At 42.9% G+C, this 20,283-nt stretch overlaps 1 protein-coding gene and 1 long non-coding RNA gene across 2 annotated transcripts in view; both read left to right on the top strand.

The window, feature by feature from the left end:
• CPN1 (carboxypeptidase N subunit 1) overlaps window positions 1-11,931 on the top strand; it is a 28,537-nt gene extending 16,606 nt beyond the window's left edge. Inside the window, exons 4-9 of the mRNA XM_004020106.5 lie at window positions 759-941; window positions 2,362-2,473; window positions 4,973-5,112; window positions 6,319-6,418; window positions 8,768-8,886; window positions 11,654-11,931. Coding sequence (XP_004020155.2) covers window positions 759-941; window positions 2,362-2,473; window positions 4,973-5,112; window positions 6,319-6,418; window positions 8,768-8,886; window positions 11,654-11,812 — 813 coding nt within the window. The 3' untranslated portion in view covers window positions 11,813-11,931. The remainder of the gene's footprint in view (window positions 1-758; window positions 942-2,361; window positions 2,474-4,972; window positions 5,113-6,318; window positions 6,419-8,767; window positions 8,887-11,653) is intronic.
• Window positions 11,932-13,620: 1,689 nt separating this feature from the next.
• LOC132658456 (uncharacterized) lies at window positions 13,621-20,083 on the top strand. Its single transcript, XR_009598123.1, has 4 exons — window positions 13,621-14,127; window positions 14,803-14,941; window positions 15,035-15,165; window positions 19,425-20,083. It is a non-coding gene; the product is annotated as an uncharacterized LOC132658456 (long non-coding RNA).
• Window positions 20,084-20,283: the final 200 nt, after the last annotated feature.

Here is a 20,283-nt window from a genome sequence, read left to right as displayed (position 1 = left end):
TCCAAATGTCTGCAGCTGCAGAAGCTACTGGAAAAGTGGATAAGTTGAAGAACACTTTCTCTGTTACACAAGAGAGGCCAAACTGGAATTCTGTGCTCAGAAACCCTGTGCTACTCCTCTTCAAATTGCTCTTTTTCTCCCTTTCTCCCCCTTTTTTATTTAAGAGACTTTATTTTTTTAAGGAATTTTAGGTTCACAGCAAAATTGAATGGAAAATATAGAATGTTACCACATATTCCCCGCTTCCCATTATCAACATCTCCCACCAGAGTGGTACATTTATTGCAATGATGAACCTACATTGACTTGTCATCATTACCACAAAATCCATAGTTTCCATTAGGGTTCACTGTTCATGTTGTGTATTCTGTAAGTTTTCACAAATGTATGATGACATTTATTGACCATTTTGCATCATGCACAATAGTTTCACTGCCCTACATGACATCTTTTTAGCTATTTTGAATAGTGGGATTTCACATGAGATTTCGTTTTGAAAGTATTCCATTCACCTAATTTGTTACACTGTCAAGCAAAAGATCAAAATTTCCCCGTCTGCACTTCTTATATCTGGTAGAACTCTCTTTGCTTTATTCAGGCATGCCATCCTCTCAGGCCACTTCCTGTCAGACATTCCATTCTGTCAGGCCACTTCCTGTCAGACATGCCATCCTTTCAGGCCACTTCCTGACAAACTCATGTGAACAACCATCTGGCTTTAGTTGTAGCTTCACCACCAAGCTCTCATCTCTCCTCAGGTGGAACCCGAGACCCAGGCTGTGATACAGTGGATCCGCTCCTTCAACTTTGTCCTTTCAGCCAATCTCCACGGAGGGGCAGTGGTGGCCAATTACCCATATGACAAGTCCCTTGAGCACCGGGTCCGAGGTTTCCGCCGCACTGCCAATACCCCCACGCCTGATGACAAGCTTTTCCAGAAGGTATGCAGAATGGCCATCTGTCCAGGCAGAGGAAAATGGGGTTCAGGAGAGTGACAGAGGTCAAATCAGTTAACATAGGACCCTATTAGGAATGAGTCGACAGAAAATGATTGAAAATACCTCCTGCTCATTAGGAGCTTACAATCTAGTATATTACATTTTGTTTTGAGTGATAAACCATACATTTATGAAAGAGTAAATAAATAGGAAAGCTTTATAGTACAGTTACCACAATACTTGTTAGTGATAAGGAAGAAATATACTGAAAGCCTGATAGTGCTGGTGGTAAGCTAGAGCATTAAATGTGAATTTTGGGGGCTCTAGTTTACAGTTTTATAGTAGTATGGCTGTATAAATGTAAAATATACCATGCATAGGAAAAAGGCTTATATAATAGTTCAAAACAGCAATAGAATAAAATTAATAGATTAGCTATTTTATGGTTAATATTCTTAATAATATATAATTAATACAATAATTGGAATTCCCTGGTGGCTCAGATGGTAAAGCATCTGAGCATCTGCCTGCAATGCAGGAGACCCGGGTTCAATCCCTGGGTCAGGAAGATCCCCTGGAGAAGGAAATGGCAACCCACTCCAGTACTCATGCCTGGAAAATTCCATGGGTGGAGAAACCTGGTGGGCTACAGTCCATGCTGTCGCAAAGGGTTGGATCGACTGAGCGACTTCACTTTTACTTTCTTTCAATAAAATAATATTATTTAGTATTTCAGATTTTTTTTTTTCCGGCTGAGTCTCATGACTTGTGGGATCTTAGTTCCCTGGCTGAGGATTGAACCTGGGTCCCCACATTGAAAGCACCAAGTCCTAACCACTGGACTCCAGAGAATTCTCCTATAATAACATTAATTCAACAGTTAATGAATTACATAGAGAATAACACCAGTTGTTGCTTTGCAAAGCAAATATATTATTGTATTTTCTTCTCTAGTTATCTCATTTTGTCTACTGTTATAAAATAGTAATGAAAGAAAATGATAGAGATTTTGAATATATCCCTGTCCCTTTAACACACATCTCTCACTCCCAATACATAATTCCTTTTGTGATGAAGACCTGTCTTACTTGCTTCTTGATTCTTTCTTGCAAAATTCAGGTGGAAACTGAGGTACACTTGGAAAAGTGCTTGTACATGATTGAATACCACCCCTCATTTTGCACTTTGAAGAAATTTAGGCCCAATGTAGTGGGAACAGCAGCTGATAGATCTCCTAACTCTAGTCCATTCCACACACACGCACATACCATCTCTCCATTTCTCCTGGTATTTTCTTTCACAAAAGGAAATAATCAATTGTTTCTACCTAGTGGGGTTCTTGGCCTCACCCTGCTTCTGAGTATGAGCATTGCCATATGAGTTGGGGACACTCAAGGTCATTTCTCACCCACTTTACCTGTAGCTGGCGAAGGTCTACTCCTATGCACATGGATGGATGCACCAAGGCTGGAACTGTGGGGATTACTTCCCAGATGGCATCACCAATGGGGCTTCCTGGTATTCCCTCAGCAAGGGTAAGAATAATTCTGGGCACAAGAGTGCTGTAAGCTGAAGTAGACTGAGACTCATTTCTTTTAAATTGTCAATTGATTTTTGCATCCTGTCATATCTCTGACAGGAATGCTATTTTGCATTCAAGTAGAGATCTGAAAAAACGAGAAGCCTTAAGTTGGCATTTAACATCATCTTGTAATTCTTTAAAATGGAGGTTGGAACACTGTGTGGTCCTTTAGAACTGATGGTTCACATAGTGGATTAGATCATAGGAATGTAGTCAAGTGGTTAAGAGTGTGCTCTCTAATGTTATATTGGGTTGAAACCCAGCTTGACCATTCACTAGTTATGTGGCTTCAGGCTAATTACCTAACTTCTCTGTGCTTCAGTTTCCTCATTTGTACTTTAAGAATAACACTACTTGCATTAGGATTTTAATGTAAGTATTAAATAAAATAATGCACATAGAGCATTTGGAAATGCCTGCTTTATAAATATGAAACTTTTTCTTAAGTGGCATGAGGTATGCCTCATATAGCAAAGATGAGGAGAGATGCCAGGCTGGACAGACAATTCCTCTGATATGTGCTCTTTGTACCCTGCCTGCCCATCTCCCATCAGCAGGGATTTGCCATGGACATTGGCCACTGATAGCATAGCAGACACCTCTAGCAAGAGGCTCTGCTCTCTATTCTTTGGGCTTTTCCCACAACTGAGGGTCAAGATGTAACCTCTGTTTACAAACCTTCAGTAGATAAAGAACCTAAGGATAGGTAAGAGCTGAAGCAGGAAACCAGGTTCTCTCAGGAATGATGTTGCAGCAGCTCTCTTCTCCCATCCTCTCACACCTGACCGGTCAGAGCCCAGGTAGTAGAAACTCGCTGGTGAGGGCTGAGCTGATGGCTTGTCCCATGGGGACTGGGAAGGAGGAAGGTTAGCAAGTCATCATGTACTAGGAAGATGACGGACTTCTTGTGGCCAAAACTCACTTGAACCCAAAGCAAGAAGATTGAACTTTACTTTCTTTGGTTTACATTAGGAAAGCAGTAAGTTGTTGTTCAGTCACTAAGTTAGGTCCAACTCTTTGAGACTCCACGAACTGCAGCATGCCAGGCTCCTCTGTTTTCCACCATCTCTTAGAGTTTGCTCAAATTCATGTCCATTGTGTTGGTGATTCTGTTTAACTATTTCATCCCCTTTGCAGCTCCCTTCTCCTTTTGCATTCAGTCTTAGCAATAAGTGCTTGTGTGCTAAGTCGATTCAGTTGTGGCCGAGTGTGTGCGACCCCATGAACTGTAGCCCACCAGGCTCCTCTGTCCTTGGGATTCTCCAGGCAAGAATACTGGAATGGGTTGTCATTTCCTTGTCCAGGGGATCTTCCCTACCCAGGGATTAAACCCACGTCTCTTTAGTCTCCTGCATTGGCAGGGTTCTTAACCACTAGTGCCACTGGGAAGCCCCAAAGCAATAAGTACCCCCTCCCAAATGTAAAATATAAAGTATACTTTTTCAAATACTTGTTCTTCCCTTTCCCTTCCCATTTTCTGGGATAGCATAACCCATGCCTCCAGTAAATCATTAATCATTTAGTCATTACCCCTAATTAAATGGGTTTAGTTCCAAGATCATGAAGTTTATATCAAAATGATTGTGAGGTTTCTAGACCAGCATCATCAGCATCACCTGGGAACTTGTTGAAAAAAAAAAAGCAAGTACTGGATACATACTGAGTCAGAAACTCTGGGGCTGAGGCCCAGCAATTTGTATTTGGCTGGAAGTCACAGCCTTCTAGGTAATTCTGATTCAGGGAGAGAATCAATGTAACAGGCTAGAGTTGTTCTCCAACTTTCCCCATTCTTTTAATAAAAGCTGTTTGCACTCATCAGCTTAGAGAGCAGGTAAAAAGTTGATTAGATGAATAATTTTTAATCCCAATAAGTTTGTGAGATAAATACCATTCTAATAATCAGAAATATATTCATTGTGATTGATTCAGTTGAATAATATGCAGGATAGAAACAGGCAAGCATTTGATGAAGAAAAACTATATCTGCCTTCTGCTTTCTCTGGAGCCTGTTTTTCTAGGATAACTATTTTCAAGTTGGTGCTGTGTTCTCAGGTAGGAGAAAGGGTGTGAAAGCAAGATAACCATCTCATCTCCGACCTCCCAGATCTGAAGAATATCACGGTCCAAGAGAAGAATCTATCCCCTGAGAGCAGTAATTGTCTGATATGAAGGCATGAGTAATAAGCAAACCTTGGTATGATGAGAGAGACAAGAAGTTAAGTCATGAAATGGAAGAAGTAGGGAATGGAGACCACACAGTGGGCATTTGTGAAGGGAGAAAACTGGAAAGATAGACATGTGCATTTGAGAACTGAGGAAAGGGTTTATGGAGGAGAAGAATATTGGAGATGATGAGGTAGAACAGCAGGTGATGGGGAAGAGAGTGTGGAGAAATTGAGTGTTGAGTGGGGAACTTGATTATACAACTCTGCCCCTGCTCTCTTTCCCCTAGGAATGCAAGACTTTAATTATCTCCATACCAACTGCTTTGAGATCACGCTGGAACTTAGTTGTGACAAGTTTCCACTGCAAGAGGAATTACAACGCGAGTGGCTGGGTAATAGGGAAGCCCTAATCCAATTCTTGGAACAGGTAAATTCTGTGTTTTAAGTGTCCTGGTTACAGAAAGGGAAGTGTTTTCTGATGGTAGGCAAGGTATTTTGTATGACTCAGGTCTGACTTTTGCTCTGACTCAATACAATAGATCTCAGCTTTTCTACCAGTGAAATTAATTCATTCCACTTTGTTGAGCACAGCTATCTGTCAGAGACTGTACTCTGTGCTGAGGATTAAGAGTAAACAAATATATATGTCTGCATGTATGCAGCTCGTATTCCAGTAAGGAGAGACAGACAGTAAACAAAATAATTTGTAACATGTTAAATGCAAAATGCTATGAAGAAGGCCTTACAGAGAAAGTAACATTTAAACAGACTTACAGGAGGTAAGGGAGTAAACGGTTCAGATATCTAGGGGAAAGGGGGCTCCCTGATGAAGCCATAGTAGCAAATGCAAGGCCAACAGTAAGCAGATGAAAAGATGCTCAGAATCACTGGAGAAATGTAAATCACAGCCACAATGAAGTACCGCCTCACGCTCATGAGGATGGCTGCTATAAAATAGCAAGTGTCGTGAAGAAATTAGAACACTGGTACAGTGTTGGTGGGGATGTAAAATGGTGTAGCCTCTATGAAAAAACAATGTGGTGGTTCCTGAAAAAAAAGTAAAAACAGAGCCGCCATACGATCCTGCAAAACCAATCAGGGTATATATCCAGAAGAACTAAAAGCAGGATCTCAAAGAGTTATTTGTACACCTGTATTCAGAGCAGCATTGTTCACAGTAGCCAAAAGGTGAGAGCAATCCAAGTGTCCACTGGTGGATGAAGGGACAAACAAAATGTGGCAGAGACACACAGTGGACGTACAGCCTTAAGAGAAGGAAATTCTGCCATGTGCTACAATGGGGATGAACCTAGAGGACATTATGCTAGGTGAAATAAGCAAGTCACAAAAAAACAGCAATTTTATTTACATGAGGTATGAAGAGTAGTCAAATTCATAGAGATAGAAAGGAGATTAGTAACACAATTTGACTTAGATTTTAACAGGATCACTCTTGACTACTGTTTTGAGATTACTGGGGATTGTGGTGAGAACAGAAAGACCAATCAAGAATCTGTTACCATAATCTTTGTGAATGTCAAGTGCAGTAGCACATGGGGAAGGGCTTTGAGGACTCTCCAACATGGCACAAATGTTTTGTGAACATAACTATACACTATAAACTTTCCTACAGGTCCACCAGGGCATCAAGGGAATGGTGAGGGATGAGAATTATAATAATCTTGCAGATGCTGTCATTTCTGTCGGTGGGATTAATCACGATGTCACTTCAGGTAGGTGGCCACTGCTTTTATGAGAAGGGAGCCTTTACTGCTTCACTGTCTTCAGCATAGTAAGGAAGCCAGTTCGTAAGCCAGTGAGACCAGCAGGGACGTCAAGGACACTGGAGGTAGGAGGGATTGGAGGAAGGAAGGATAACAGGATTGAGGACAGGAATTAAGAGACAAGGGCCAGGAAGATGCAAATGTGAACATCTCTCTCAGCATTCAGGAGTCACTGCCTCATACTTTGTTAGGAGTGTTTTCTGGGATTGAGGTTATTAATAACTCTCATACTGATGTGAAATGGGATAGAAAAGAAAAGGACTGTAAAAGTGATGTTTAGTCTTGACCCCAAGTCAGGCTTTCGTTACAGCTCTGTTTAGGAAAAAGTTGGTAAGATGTATCCCATAGTAGGCTCCCTGAGGGCAAGATTGATGGTGGGAGCAGGTCTTTTTGGAGCCAAGTTGAAACCTTCTAGATGGTGCAGGCTATCTCACGGCACAATGGTATTGCAAACTGCCCCAGCCCAGTGTGATCAGGCCCAACTCTTAGGGGTGTGGTGGTGTTTGGTTGGGTTTTCATGTAGAGCAGGAGCTCCCATGGCTAGGGGCAGGTGAGATTTGCCTCCCCCAACCTTGACACCAGCATGGCTCAGCCACATTTCACCGTGCTAGCTTTACCAAGCAGGCATCTTACAGCTCAATCTGTTTAAACTGCATGAAATCTCAATTTTAACGAGATAAATTACAGTCTTTAAGGTGCTCCCGACACCTCTTCCATGAACAGTTCATTCAAGGCAAAGGCAACAACATTCTAAAGGCAGAATTCTGTAGACTCATAGTCAAGCATCAGACACCAGATTCTTCCAGTCCAGTGACTGGACCCAGGACTGTTTAGGGAACCACGCTCTGACACCCCTAAGAGCTTCAGGGCTTGCTAGATTCTTCTATCCTATTCATGCAAAGGTGGGAAATGTCTCATTCTAGTCAATCAACATATGTTGAACACCATGAATTACAGCAATAAGAACTCACTTCTAACACACAGGATACTAAATTGATAAATTACTCATTTCACTATTGGAAGAGCTCATTGCTAATGTTCATTATGCTACTTAGCAAAGCATCTAGTGTTGCTAAAAGATAAAGATAGCTGAAGCCATTGTAATAGCTGCATCTGGAATTAGGCCTTTCTGGTACAGTGGTAGCTAACCACTCCTAGTTGGAGCCTCTAATTAAAGAAAATGACAGTCCCTAGGGTATAACAAAGTATCCAATGTATGCATTATAACACACTGCTTTTACTAAGGAATTTTAAAGTAAATTACAGTCATTATAGGTGGCAGAGACTTCTTCATTATTTATTATCTCTCATTCTTAATTGCATTTATTATGTCAGTTCTTCATTGCTGTTACAATAAAAAGAATTTTAAAGGCACAGTCATAATTTATTCTAAAGAGATATAAAATCATTAGCAAAAATACTACATCCCTGTCTTGAGAAACAGGCTTTCTTTTCAGTTTTATTTTCCCCTTTTGATGGTGATGGAAGAAATATTAGAAATAAGATTCTCAAAATCAGATATTTAGGTCATTTAGTCCAGCTCTCCCATTTAATACAAAATTACATACAAGAGAGGAAGGCTCAAGTGGGAAGGGATATATACATTATATATATATTTATAATTATTATTGATTCGTGTTGATGTATGGGAGAGACAACCAAAACATTGTAAAGCAATTATTCGCCAATTAAAAAAAAATTTACACTTATACAACACCACTGACATCGGGTTGTTTGCATCATGTCCACTGATACAGGTTGCACACTGCACAGCTGTGTAGCTTTTCTAGAGCCCCTCACTCCATTCAGTCTCTGCTCACAATTTCAAAAGGCAGTTCATTCCTTTTTTGGTAACTCATATGTTGTTGAATTTTTACTTCTGTCCTCGTTCTTATTTCTTTATGTAGACATCGTTTCTTCACAATAACTTTTCAGACATTGAAACAAAGATCTCATGTCATCTCTTTACCAGGAAAAGCATTCATAAATCTTTCAACCTTTCTCCTAGTGACCCTTCAGTGGACATGAGTTTGTTTTAAAATGCATGCAGGATCTAAAATTAACCATAGTACTCTCAGTGCAGAGCACAGTGAAAATTCTACTTCCAGGAGCTGAGGCCCATGATCTTAAAATGTTATGACAGCCTATGATTGTTTTAGATCTTTACCAGTTTCATCAGACTGTTTAAAAAAATTAAGCTTGTGGTCAGCTAAACCCCTCAGATTGTTTTTCATATCAAAGCCTCATCTGGGGCAGATTTCTCATCAGCGGACTGAGTTGTATCCTTGTAACTTTTAGGTGCCCACGGCGATTACTTCCGGCTGCTGCTTCCAGGCACCTACACTGTCACTGCCACAGCACCTGGGTTCGACCCAGAGACCGTGAGTGTGACCGTGGGTCCTGCGGAACCCAAGCTGGTAAGTTAGGCTGACCTGTACAGAGCACTGTAAAGATCACGTACGCAGAGTTACAAATAATCAATTGTATAGTTCTAACCTCTGCTGAGCTTCCCTCTTTCACCACCTGAGAAAAACAAAATTAGTGCTCCCCTATGCTAATTTTTCTTCTGTAATTCTTGTGTTATATCCTTCCCCGTTTCTTTTGGTTTTTCCTTTTCCTTCTCTTTAATGTAGCATTGTGATGAAAACACTGCCAGATTCTAAATCCAGCTCTCTTGTCTGCAGACCTTGGACAAATTACCTGATTGCTCTCGTCGTCAGTTTCTTCCTCTGCTAACTGGTGATAATAATGCCTCTTTCACAAGAGATTGAAGTGAGAAGGTGCACATAAAACATTTAGTACAGTGACTTACACATAGAAAGTACTCAACAAATCCCAGAGACCTTGTCCAGATACCCAGGCTTACAGTCTTCGCCGTCATCAGTAAGGACCACCACCAGATGGCACTCTGCCCCCTTCTGGTGCCCATGTGCCCAGACAGCGTTGCTTTCCACTCACCTTGGTGCTTTTCAATATTGAACTCTGCAAAAGGCTTTCAGACAGGATGAGAAGTGAAAAACTTTTTTGATCTATAGCCTGGGCCTTTTTATCTTTGGTCGTTTTGGATTGGGATCTCAGAGCCAAAGAAATTCAAAGATCATGGACACTAATCCTCAGGTTTCTCAAACAAAGAAAAGGTAATGAGGCCGTCCCGGTTAATGAGCATCTGTGGACCTTTCCCTCATGTCAGGTCGTCCCTTGGGCCCCCTCACTCAGTCCTATTCCTTCTCTATACATCCTGAGAACTTAGCAGACCTTTCTGCCCTTTCCCTGTTAACTCAATGCAGTCAGATATCTTGCCTTTTCAAATAGTTATAGCTACTGTGTGTCAGACGTTACCTGAGAGCTTTCCAGAATCATCTCATTTAACCTTCATAACAACCCTGTATATAAACCCATTTGTGGCTGAGGAAGCTGAAGCTCAAAGAACAGGAGTAACTTGTCCAGTACCCCATGGTGAGTAAGTGGGAGCCCGGAGTCCAGCCTCTGCGGGACTTTCAAGGCAGCTTTCTCAGCCAGTCTGTTACATGGCCTTGTGCTGAGCTCAGCACCTGTGTTCGCAGCCTCTTTTTTAACACAGGAGTCAAAGTAAAAAGCTCTTTGAAATTTCTAGACAGCTCCCGCTTTCCCCTGACCTGGTCCCTCCACTCCCTTCTTCTGCAGGATATAAACGACTTCTACTTGCAGATGCGTGAAGCAGAGAGTATCTCTTCCCTGGCAGCCTGTTAACCTGCTCCCAATTTCCCAGTCGGTGCACCCTCTTCCTTTGTCCTCGTTATCCCCCTGCTCCTCATCTACCCTAAAATCAAATGACTGTTAGGCAGCTGCTTACAGAAGTCTTGCACTAAGTGTAAGTTTATTCAATTGCAAATTCAAACAAGGACAAATCCTCTTGAGTAACAAATTAGGCTTCAAAAGATCTTACCTCCTTTCTCATGTAACCTTTAAATGAATTGATATAACCCATCATTGTATCACGTATAACTAAGAGGGGAAAAAATTTATCTATTGGATACATTTCTCAGGTGCAGTCACAACTAAGAATCCACTTACTGATCCCAGTTGAGTCTCTTTCCCATTCTAAAGCAGAGATCTAATTGGTTGCAAGAAAAGAAAAAAAGATCATTTACTAGAGGGTTTTTGTGCTACAATTAAAGCTCTTTAAAGTGTCTCCAAGAGTCCAGTGTTTTCCCCGTGGCTTCCCTCACTGCCGTCCAGATGTCCCACGCCTTTCTCTGTCCTTGCCTCATTTTGTTGTCTCTCTCTCTCTATCCCCCCACTTTCCTTTGCTTGATCCTTATATTGACACTATATATAAGAAATAGTACTGATACAGTACAATTGCCTCTGATTTCTCCGGCTTTGGGAAAACTAGCTGGCTGTGGGTTTTTTCCCAAAGGGGCAAGAAATAACCCCATGAAGAGGTCTGTCTGTCACATGTTTTCCAACTCCCAGCTGGCTTCAGCAGCTCAGTCTGTTCCCAGGGCCTGCGAGCCAAGGATGCCTCCAGGGAGTGTGGTTAGAACACGGCGCCACACCCTCGCCTTTCCCTTCCTGGGCCGGAGCTCTAGGGCTTCTGCACAGCCCACAGATCCCACACTTGACAGTCAGAAGCATCACCTCTGTGTGCATGGCCAGAAGGAAGGTTTCAGTGTACTGCTGGAAACAGGCATTAGTGCACGAGGACACAGAATTTAAGAATCCATACTAACCGTCTGTATCGTCTCTATTTCCAAACAATTAGGTTTGGAAGGTTTAGCTCTGAAGGTCTGAGGCATTCTTTGGCTTGCCTGAGCACAGTACCTGTGAGTCATGTAGTCAGCTTAAAGGTGATGACTGTGGCACCAGGAAATCTTAACTCTTGTTTTGAACAGCAGTATTGGCAAAAATCATGCCTTGAGTGTAGATATTTTTTGCTATTACATATAAAATAAATATACGTTAAGTTCATCCAGATTTACCCTATGTATTATCAGTTATGATGAGCCATTTTGGGGGAAATATGAGCCAAGCCTGTATGACACCACCCACACTGGGTGGTTGCTGTGATATTCTCCTCAGTTCCTTGTTCTCAGGACCTGGAACCATGGTAAAGCAGGATCCAAACTGGTCTTCCCCCAATTTCAGTTCTAGGAAATGGAAAACTGATTTCTGTGCTCTCCTAGCTTCTTTTTTTTTTTCCAGGTTAATTTCCAACTCAAGAGAAGCACCTCTCAAGCAGCCCCTAAGAGGAGAATTCCCAACTCAGGGCATAGAGGCAGAGTCTTACCAAAGAAAGTGCAGCCCCGGGCAGCTCGGAAAAAAGAACCGATGATGAAGCAACCCCAGAGAGGCCCTGCCTGAAATCCACAGTGCCCTGGGCAACGCTTTGGAAAGGCTTTGTTCCTGCTCTCCCACCAGAAGAAGCATTCTTTCTATTTTATTATCTGAGACATATTTAAATATAAACATATTCAGAACAATTCAGAATGGTTTCCATCTGTTCCAAGGGTAAACCCTCTGATGCACTAATGCATACATGCAAATGACGTTCATTAAGATTTTCCATTTCCAGGAATACGGTTTAGGTCCAGAAGGCTCTGTGCCAATGCACGCTGTATCCAGAGACTGGTTTTGGCTGGTTAATCACTCTCCCTCTAGAGTCTAGCACAAAGCCTGCAACACAGTAAGTACCTAATGAAGGTTTCTGGATGAATGGGGGAAAGGATGAGATGATCCACCATTGACGTTTTCCCCATAGCAAGACCGGGTAGCCCATTCTGAAATCCTAGAGGACCGTTTCAACAAGAGCCAATAGTTTCTTTTTTAAAAAAAATAGTACTGCTTTTTAAGAAATAATTTTTATTTATTCATTTTTGGATGCGCTGGGTCTTCGTTGCTGTGCGGAGTTTTCTCTGGTTGTGGTGAGCAGGTGTGCAGGCTTCTCACTGCCGTGGCCTCTCTAGTTATGGAGCACAGGCTCTAGGCACATGGGTGACCCAGTGTCCTCTGCATTTGGCAAGTAGATTCTTATCCACTGGACCATCAGGGAAGCCTGAGCCAATAGTTTCTTATTAACTAAAGAATTTCACATACAAGCACCTAATCCTTCTGCTACCTGTTTTCATACACAAGCGTTTTAAACAACATGCATCTTCCAAACATTTTTTGGGTAATAGAGATGCCCCTGTGGAATGACTGTGTCCTGACCCTGTTTCAGGAATGCATAGTACTCTCCACCCTCTGAGTTTCCCAGAATGAACCATTTGTACTAAAAGTGTTATGAAGCAAAATAGACATCACTGAAGGTTTTGAAGGAATATGCAGTCTTTCATCACAAAAGTTCATAACCCCCCACTGGGCATGTTGGGGTTCCTAAATTCCCTGTCCCCAGGCCGTAGAGGGGTACATCGTCACCCATTTCAGGGCTCAGCCCCAGTGAGACAGGGCAGGCTCCATTTCCCCCCACACTTGCTCCACCTCTCCCCACCTTGTCATCCTCCACCAATGGTTCCTCAGCCTCTCCCAAGCACAGACCTTTCCCAACATTGAGCAGTTTAGCTGTTTTCAGCAAGTATTCTCACATCCACCAGAAAACAGGAGGTGCTCTCTCTGTGACAATCCACCCTCTGCAGGAGACCATTCAAGATTAGGATGAACACATGATTTTCTTTTGTTACTTGAGCAATCTCTCAATCTGTGGTCAAATGGGAGACAGAAGAAAATGTGTCTTTTCCCATTTAAAAAGGAAATTCTCTCCTCAGCTGATATTTTCTTTCTTCCCAATTTTAATCCCATATCCCTTGGTTCCCTTCTTATGGTTATAAAGAGGGAACTACTTGAGAGGGCTCTTTTCAATTCAGTAAGACTGTGCCTGAGGTTGCTATATGCACTTGAGTTTTCCAGACTGTCTGAATATCGCTTACTTTGATTTCAGCTTCCTTTATACATAGTCATTTAGCAAAGCTGATGTTTGCAAAGCACGGTCACAGTGCTTTCCCTGGCTGAACAGTATACTTTTATTTATTCATTCATTCATGCAGGGGCCATTTATTGAGTCCTTGCTCTCAATAAATGCTGAGAATACAAAGAGAAATAAGATACAGCGCATGATCTCAGGGCTGCCGTGACCTAGTTGGGAAGACAAATAGGTCATTACACTGCCTTGTGATAATTGCTATGATTAAGTGAACTCTGAGGTGAGGGGACAGGGAACCTGTGGCAAGGGCCCTGGCATAATCTTGGGAAGATCAGGAAAGTCATATTGGAATTGGTAAAGTCTAGGGTGAGATGTAACAAAGTCAGATAAAGAGGCATTGATGGGGGCAGGGGGAGGGGTGGCGAAAGATAGGGAACCAGAGTTAGGCTGAGGGGACTGCACGTACCAAGGTTTGGAGGCATGGGAGAGGGGGCCCTTCAGGGAACTGTGAGAGATTCAGCACTGGGGAGCGAGTGAGGTGCCCAGAAGGTCAGTGGAGTGGGGAGAGACCAGAATGTGCAGGACCTTTGAACCACATTACAGAGTTCAGACTTTATCCTAAGAAGAACAAGCAGCCGCTGAAGGGTTCCACTGAGGGGAGAGGCGGAATCAGATCTAGAGCCATCAGCCTGGCTATAGCCTGACAAGCTGGCTGGAGCAGCGGCAAGGCTGAGTCACTGCAGAGACTGCTGAGAGCCAGGTGAGAAGGTGATCCGGGCGGGGCAGCGGGGGTGGGGACCACCAGGCCACTCGGACTGAGCCAGAGGCTTCCTGTTGGCCCCCACGGCTTCCCTGACCTTTTCAAGACTTGCAGCCTTCTCATTCAGGCCCTCCTGGCCTGCCATCCTGAGGATTTTAAGCACTAAAGGAGATGGCAGGTTTTCAACCAAACCTTAAAGGCTATGCTGAGTAAAATTCACTCAAGCTGGAGGTGATAATACAGACAGAATACTATATGGAAAATACAGGGCCTGGCCATGACTGTATAAAATTTTCTCATATGTGGAAGAAGGATGTGAAATCAGAGCTAATGGGGGAGAGAGGCAGAATTCAGAGGACATGAAGAAACACCCTCCATCTTTGAGTCCAGCGCTTTTCTGGAGCGTATCCTTTCTATTTGATATCTAGGATCTTATTTTAAATCTTCCTCACAAAATGCCGGCCTAGATAGATAATGTTTTTCAAGGAAAGAATACTCTAATTAAGGGCATGGATTTTGGACTCTGACAGACCTGGGTTTAATCCTAGCTCTGCTCCTTATTTGCTGTATGACCTTGAACAAGTAACTTATCATCTCTGATCATGGTTACTCACCTGGAAAAAAAAATGGAGATACTATCAACCTCACCTGGAGTTAAAGGTGATACTCTCATAGATCAGTAGGGAGAAGAAGGCAGCTTCTGCCCAGGACTCTCCTTGGAGGATTGTAACTCATCAGCTTGGTTGATTGTAAACCACTGAGGCTTACAGAGGCATCAAGGACTTAGAGGTGCAAAGGCGAGTTTGGAAATGAGGTAAGTCCTAAGGGGCTGAGTCAAGTCTATTCTTTCTTTCTTTTTTAAAAATCTCATGTGCTGGAAGTCTTTAGTGTTCCTTATTCCTCCTAGCACTTTTCCTTCCAAATTGAAGACTCTTGACACAGTGATCCTCCTCATGTGACTAGGAGGAGAATTTCCAATTTTAAGGCAAGATGATACCTAATGACCTGGCATTGGTGCCCCAAGAAGATCCTGCTCTGGTAAGCTGTGACTCCCTTGTCTTTCCTTTTAGCCTGCCCGGTATATATAAATGCAGCAAGCATATTTGTTGAGTGAATGGGCTTTCTCCTGTTGCAGAGAGCAGGGGCTACTCTCTAGTTGGACATGGGCCTGTCATTGCAGTGGCTTCTCTTGTTGCTGAGCACAGATTCTAGGGCATGTGGGCTTCAACAGTTGCTGCACACAGACTCAGTAGTTGCAGCTCAAGGCTCCAGAGTGCAGGCTCAGCGGTTGTAGTTGCGCTTAGCTGGCTTGTGGCATGTGGAATCTTCCCAGACCAGGGATTGAACTGGTGTCTCCTGCATTGCAAGGTAGATTCTTAACCACTGGGCCACCAGGGAAGCCCTTGGGCATCCGTTTTAAAAATTATTATTGTAAACCATGATAGGCAGAATTCTAAAATGAGTCCCCATGATCTCAGCCCTTGTCTAAACCCTCCCCTTGCAGGTGGGATGGGCCTTCTGACCAAGATATCACTCCTTGACTTATGTTCCACTATATGGCCCAGGTTCGATCCCTGAATCAGGATGATCCCCTGGAGAAGGAAGTGGCAACCCACTCTAGAATTCGTGCCTGGAGAATCCCATGGACAGAGGAGCCTGGTGTGCTACAGTCCATGGGATTGCAAAGAGTTGGATATCACTGAAATGACTTAGGACAGATATGGCAAGAGGATTTAGGACAGATATGGCAAGAGGAATTTGCAAATGTAATCAGGATTCAAAACCAGCCAGTTCTGAATTAATCAAAGGGGAGATTACCTTGGGTGGACCTGACCTTTCAGACCAGCCTTCTACTATCTGGGAGTTTCTCTCCCAGGCCTGGGAGGAGGAAAACAGACAGCTGGGTTGTGAATTGCACATGAAAAGAGGCAGCCCCTAGGAACTGAGAGTGGTATAGGCTAACACCTAGCAAGAAAATGGGGACACAGTCATATACCATGAGGAAATGGGTCGTGCCAACAATCTGAACGAGCTCAGGCCCATACTTGGGTGTAATCTTGAGAGATGGGAGCAGAGGGTCCATCCAGTTCAACCACGTCCAGACCCCTGACCAATAGACGCTGAGGATAATGCATTCATGCTGTTTGAAGCCTCTATGTTTGTGCTAATCCCCAGTGGTCCAGTGGTAAAGAATTTGCCTGCCAGTGCAGGAGGTGCAGGAGACATGGGTTCGATCCCTGGGTTGGGAAGTTCCTATGGAGGAGGAAATGGTAGCCCATTCCAGTATTCTTGCCTGAAAAATACCATGGACAGAGGACCCTGGTGGTTTATAGTCCATGGGGTCACAAAGCATCAGATGTGACTAAACACAATAGAAAGTTATTAGTAATATATAAACTATATTAAATTGCTTTGTAAATTAGGCTATAAACCAATAAAACAACAATAATCCATTGTGTTCACCCTACTGAATGGTAAGGCTGCCAGTACTTCTACCTCATATGAATGTTATGTGGAACCTAGCACAGGGAAAAACAAAAGCATACAGCTCTTTTTAAATAAGAGGGCTAGTATAGGCAACTTTACCCATTTTCTCTCTCTCTAAAGAATATACATGTCTCTGACAGCAGGGAATTTATCCTTCGGATAACTGTAGTTTATGGCTTCAAATAGTCCCCATCATTTGCACCAAATTGCTTGTTACTGGGTTATGGAGATGTACCACTGGCACAAATACTAAAGCAAGAAAAACAGAAAGCATGTCCAAAGACTCTGTAGACAGAATGGTTCCTTAAATGCTTCAAATGGAGGCTCTTCTGCCCTTCCCAAAGGACCAGAGTCATTAGTGTGTAATATCCCAAGTTCTTCTGTGCACCTTCAGGACATTTTTGGAGAAAAAGTGAGAGTAGGAGCCATCTTAAATAGTCAAAAGTAATTTCTTACAGTTTGAAATTTTATTCTGACAAGATATAACCCCAGTAGAGCAATGTCATGGGGTCACAAAGAGTTGGGCACGACTTGGTGAACTGAACTGAGAACGATCTCAAGTTCTTAATCTGTGAAAGACCAAAGATAAGATCTGAGAGCACTTCATGTATTAATTCATTCATCTGACAGTTGAATCCCATTTATGAATCGAACCCTGTGTTATCTGTGTTAAGAGCAGAGAAACAGTGTAAACCAGAAAGACATGGTTTCTACCTATTTGGAGTTTGAGGATTTGAAGGAGAGACAGAGAACAAAGCAAGTTCATGAACAAATACATAAAAAGAATTAGTAGCTGAGAAGTGGTGCTGAGAGAGAAAATGCTAGAAGGATTTATTTGAAATAGGATGGTTTGGGAAGACTTCTCTGAAAAGGTGACTTTTGGTCTGAGATATAAAGGATAAGAAAAAGGAAAAGCTTACAAAGAATAGGAATAAAAAGTATAGGCAGAGGGAATAGCAAGGCCAAGGACCCTGCAGCCAACCAGAGCCTGGGTGGTTCTAGCAACTGCATCTCCTGGGTCTAAGGGGTGTGTGTGTGTGTGTGTGTGTGTGTGTGTGTGTGTGTGTGTGTGTGTGTGTGATCTAATATGCTAGAAGCTTAACCTCGCATAGGTCTACGACTCAGCATAGCATCCAAACCACACTGAATCTAGTCATAAGCGAGCCAGTAAGATTCACTTTTTCCATGGCCAGAGAAAATACCCCTAATAAGACCAGTCATCTCCAAAACAAGGATTGAGAAAGTGGGATAGACTGGCTTGGGACAAATGTGCCATCAGGATGAGAGAAGTCAAAGTTCATGGGTCTGGAGCATCATCTTCACTTATGTGCTACCATGATTTGTCTAATACACACACTCCCATCAACACTCCATCATGCTTGCCTCCTGCCTAACTTATTACTTCACTTTGTCACTAACTTCATTCTGGCTAATTAAACCATGAGTAAACATTCCGTCTGGACAAATGCCTAAGCAAGCATCCATTCTCTCCCTCCTCCCAGAAGTTAAATTTCACTATGTATAAAGGTTTTTCCCTCTCACTTTCTCTTATTCCTCCCTTCTGTGCTTACCGTTCCTCCCCACGCCCCTTCCCCCATGGATCTTTCCTTGTCTTCCTTCATTCTCTTCATTTCCCACAACTTCCCTGCACCTTTGCCCTCACCCCATGAAGGGCCCTGCTGCACATGGGACGTGGCTTCACCTGGTGCAGGAGCCAATATTTTTTTTTTTTAATGTATTATCAATGAAATTTCTCTCATTTTGCGGCTGTTGTTGCTGCTAAGCCGCTTCAGTCGTGTCCAACTTTGTGCGACCCCATAAACGGCAGCCCACCAGGCTCCCCCGTCCCTGGGACTCTCCAGGCAAGAACACTGGAGTGGGTTGCCATTTCCTTCTCCAATGCATGAAAGTGGAAAGTGAAAGTGAAGTTGCTCAGTTGTGTCTGACTTGAAGCGACCCCATGGACTGCAGCCTACCAGGCTCCTCCGCCCATGGGATTTTCCAGGCAAGAGTACTGGAGTGGGCTGCCACTGCGACTCTTGGGAACAGTAAACATTTTATCTCAGACTGGCACTTCTGAACCAGTAGTTTAAAGATGGGACTGATAACTAAAAATTTATAAAAAGGGTTTTTCAGACACAGCTGGAACCAGGTGCCCCAGTTATTGGGTTGGAATCTTTCTCCACTTCTTGATTTCATTACTTTTGGTGATGACTTTCTTCTCACACAAATTCTCCCCATGTGGGACTAGATGATCAATAGAGGCTTCAAGCCTGTATTTTGTCAGCCTAGCAACAAACTACTGATTCTTGGGCCTGGATCTCAAGAGCACAGATTGCGTGACAAGTCTGTCCCTAACAGCATCATGATGAGTCTGGGCAGTCTGGGGTTATATGACCACTCACAGAAGGAGCAGAGTGAGGATGGGAAACTAGTGTAGAGGAGTTGGTTCCCGTTTTTTTGTTTGTTTGTTTGTTTTTAAAAACTCTGTTACCAAATAAAAGAGAATGGGTGGTTATAGACAAAAACAACAAAGGAGCATTATAATTTTATTAAACTCAAGCATCGTTTTAATTTTACTGTGTCTCTTAAGTCCAGTGAACTCAGTCATTCAACAAACATTTATTAGATACACCTATGTGCCAGGCACTTGCTAGGCAATAGGATACAAAGATAAATCCACTAGTCTCTGCTTTCAGTGAACTTAGCTTATGTGAAGAGAGGGAGAGGCAGACACTTTTTATAATAGTCTGTGAAGCAATTGGGCTTCCTGGGTGTCTCAGTGGTAAAGAATCTGCCTGTCATTGCAGGAGCTGCAGGAAACGTGAGTTCAATCCCTGGGTTGGGAAGATCCCCTGGAGAAGGAGATGGCAACCCCCTCCAGCATTCTTGCCTGAAAAATCCCATGGACAGAGGAGCCTGGGGGACTACAGTTCAGAGGGTCAAAAAGAGTTGGACACAACTGAGCACCGCACAGCGTTAGCTGTTAAGCAGGTAAAATGTTCCTAGACGGTGTTAAAGCAGCACAGTGTCACATCAAAAGAGCACAGTTCCACCAGGCCATGCAAGAGTCAGCCTTCCTCTGGAGTGTGACGTATAGTTCCTGCCATATTTTCAGGAAGGACTTTGAAGGTCATGACGTCACTAAGCCTCGTGGACACAGGAAGATAAAATTTTGCCAGGAGAAGAAAAACATGGCTGGTTCAAAGCGAAGTTCTGAAATTGTCTGAGTGGTGAGCCCACAGTGCACAGTGGAAAGACTTTGAAACTGGCAGAGGGTGGTTTGAAACCTAACTTTGTCCTTTACAAGCTCTGTTATCTTGGTAAATTAGGTATTTCCAAAAATATGGATAAAGAATCACAAATATGGATAAAGAATCACTCTAGACGTTCTTCAGGACGATTCAAGTGATGCAGGAGCCAATTTTGCTTGATGCTCCAACCAAGCAATAAATAACTTAGTGAAAAAGTTATTCTCTTAACAATTTATTTAGATCTTTCTGAATATATCAAGGAGAAAGTCTCTATTGGGTTCTAACTTTCTTGTTGTTCATTCGCTAAGTTGTGTCCGACTCTCTGACCCCATGGACTAGGGGTCCATGTCCTTCACCATCTCCCAGAGCTTGCTCAAACTCATGTCCAGTGAGTCAGTGATATCATCCAACTATC

Source organism: Ovis aries, chromosome 22 (genome assembly GCF_016772045.2).
Source record: "Ovis aries strain OAR_USU_Benz2616 breed Rambouillet chromosome 22, ARS-UI_Ramb_v3.0, whole genome shotgun sequence".
NCBI classification, from domain to species: domain Eukaryota; kingdom Metazoa; phylum Chordata; class Mammalia; order Artiodactyla; family Bovidae; genus Ovis; species Ovis aries.
The sequence above is the reverse complement of the archived record's forward strand: the minus strand, read 5'-3'. Positions and strand labels throughout refer to the sequence as shown.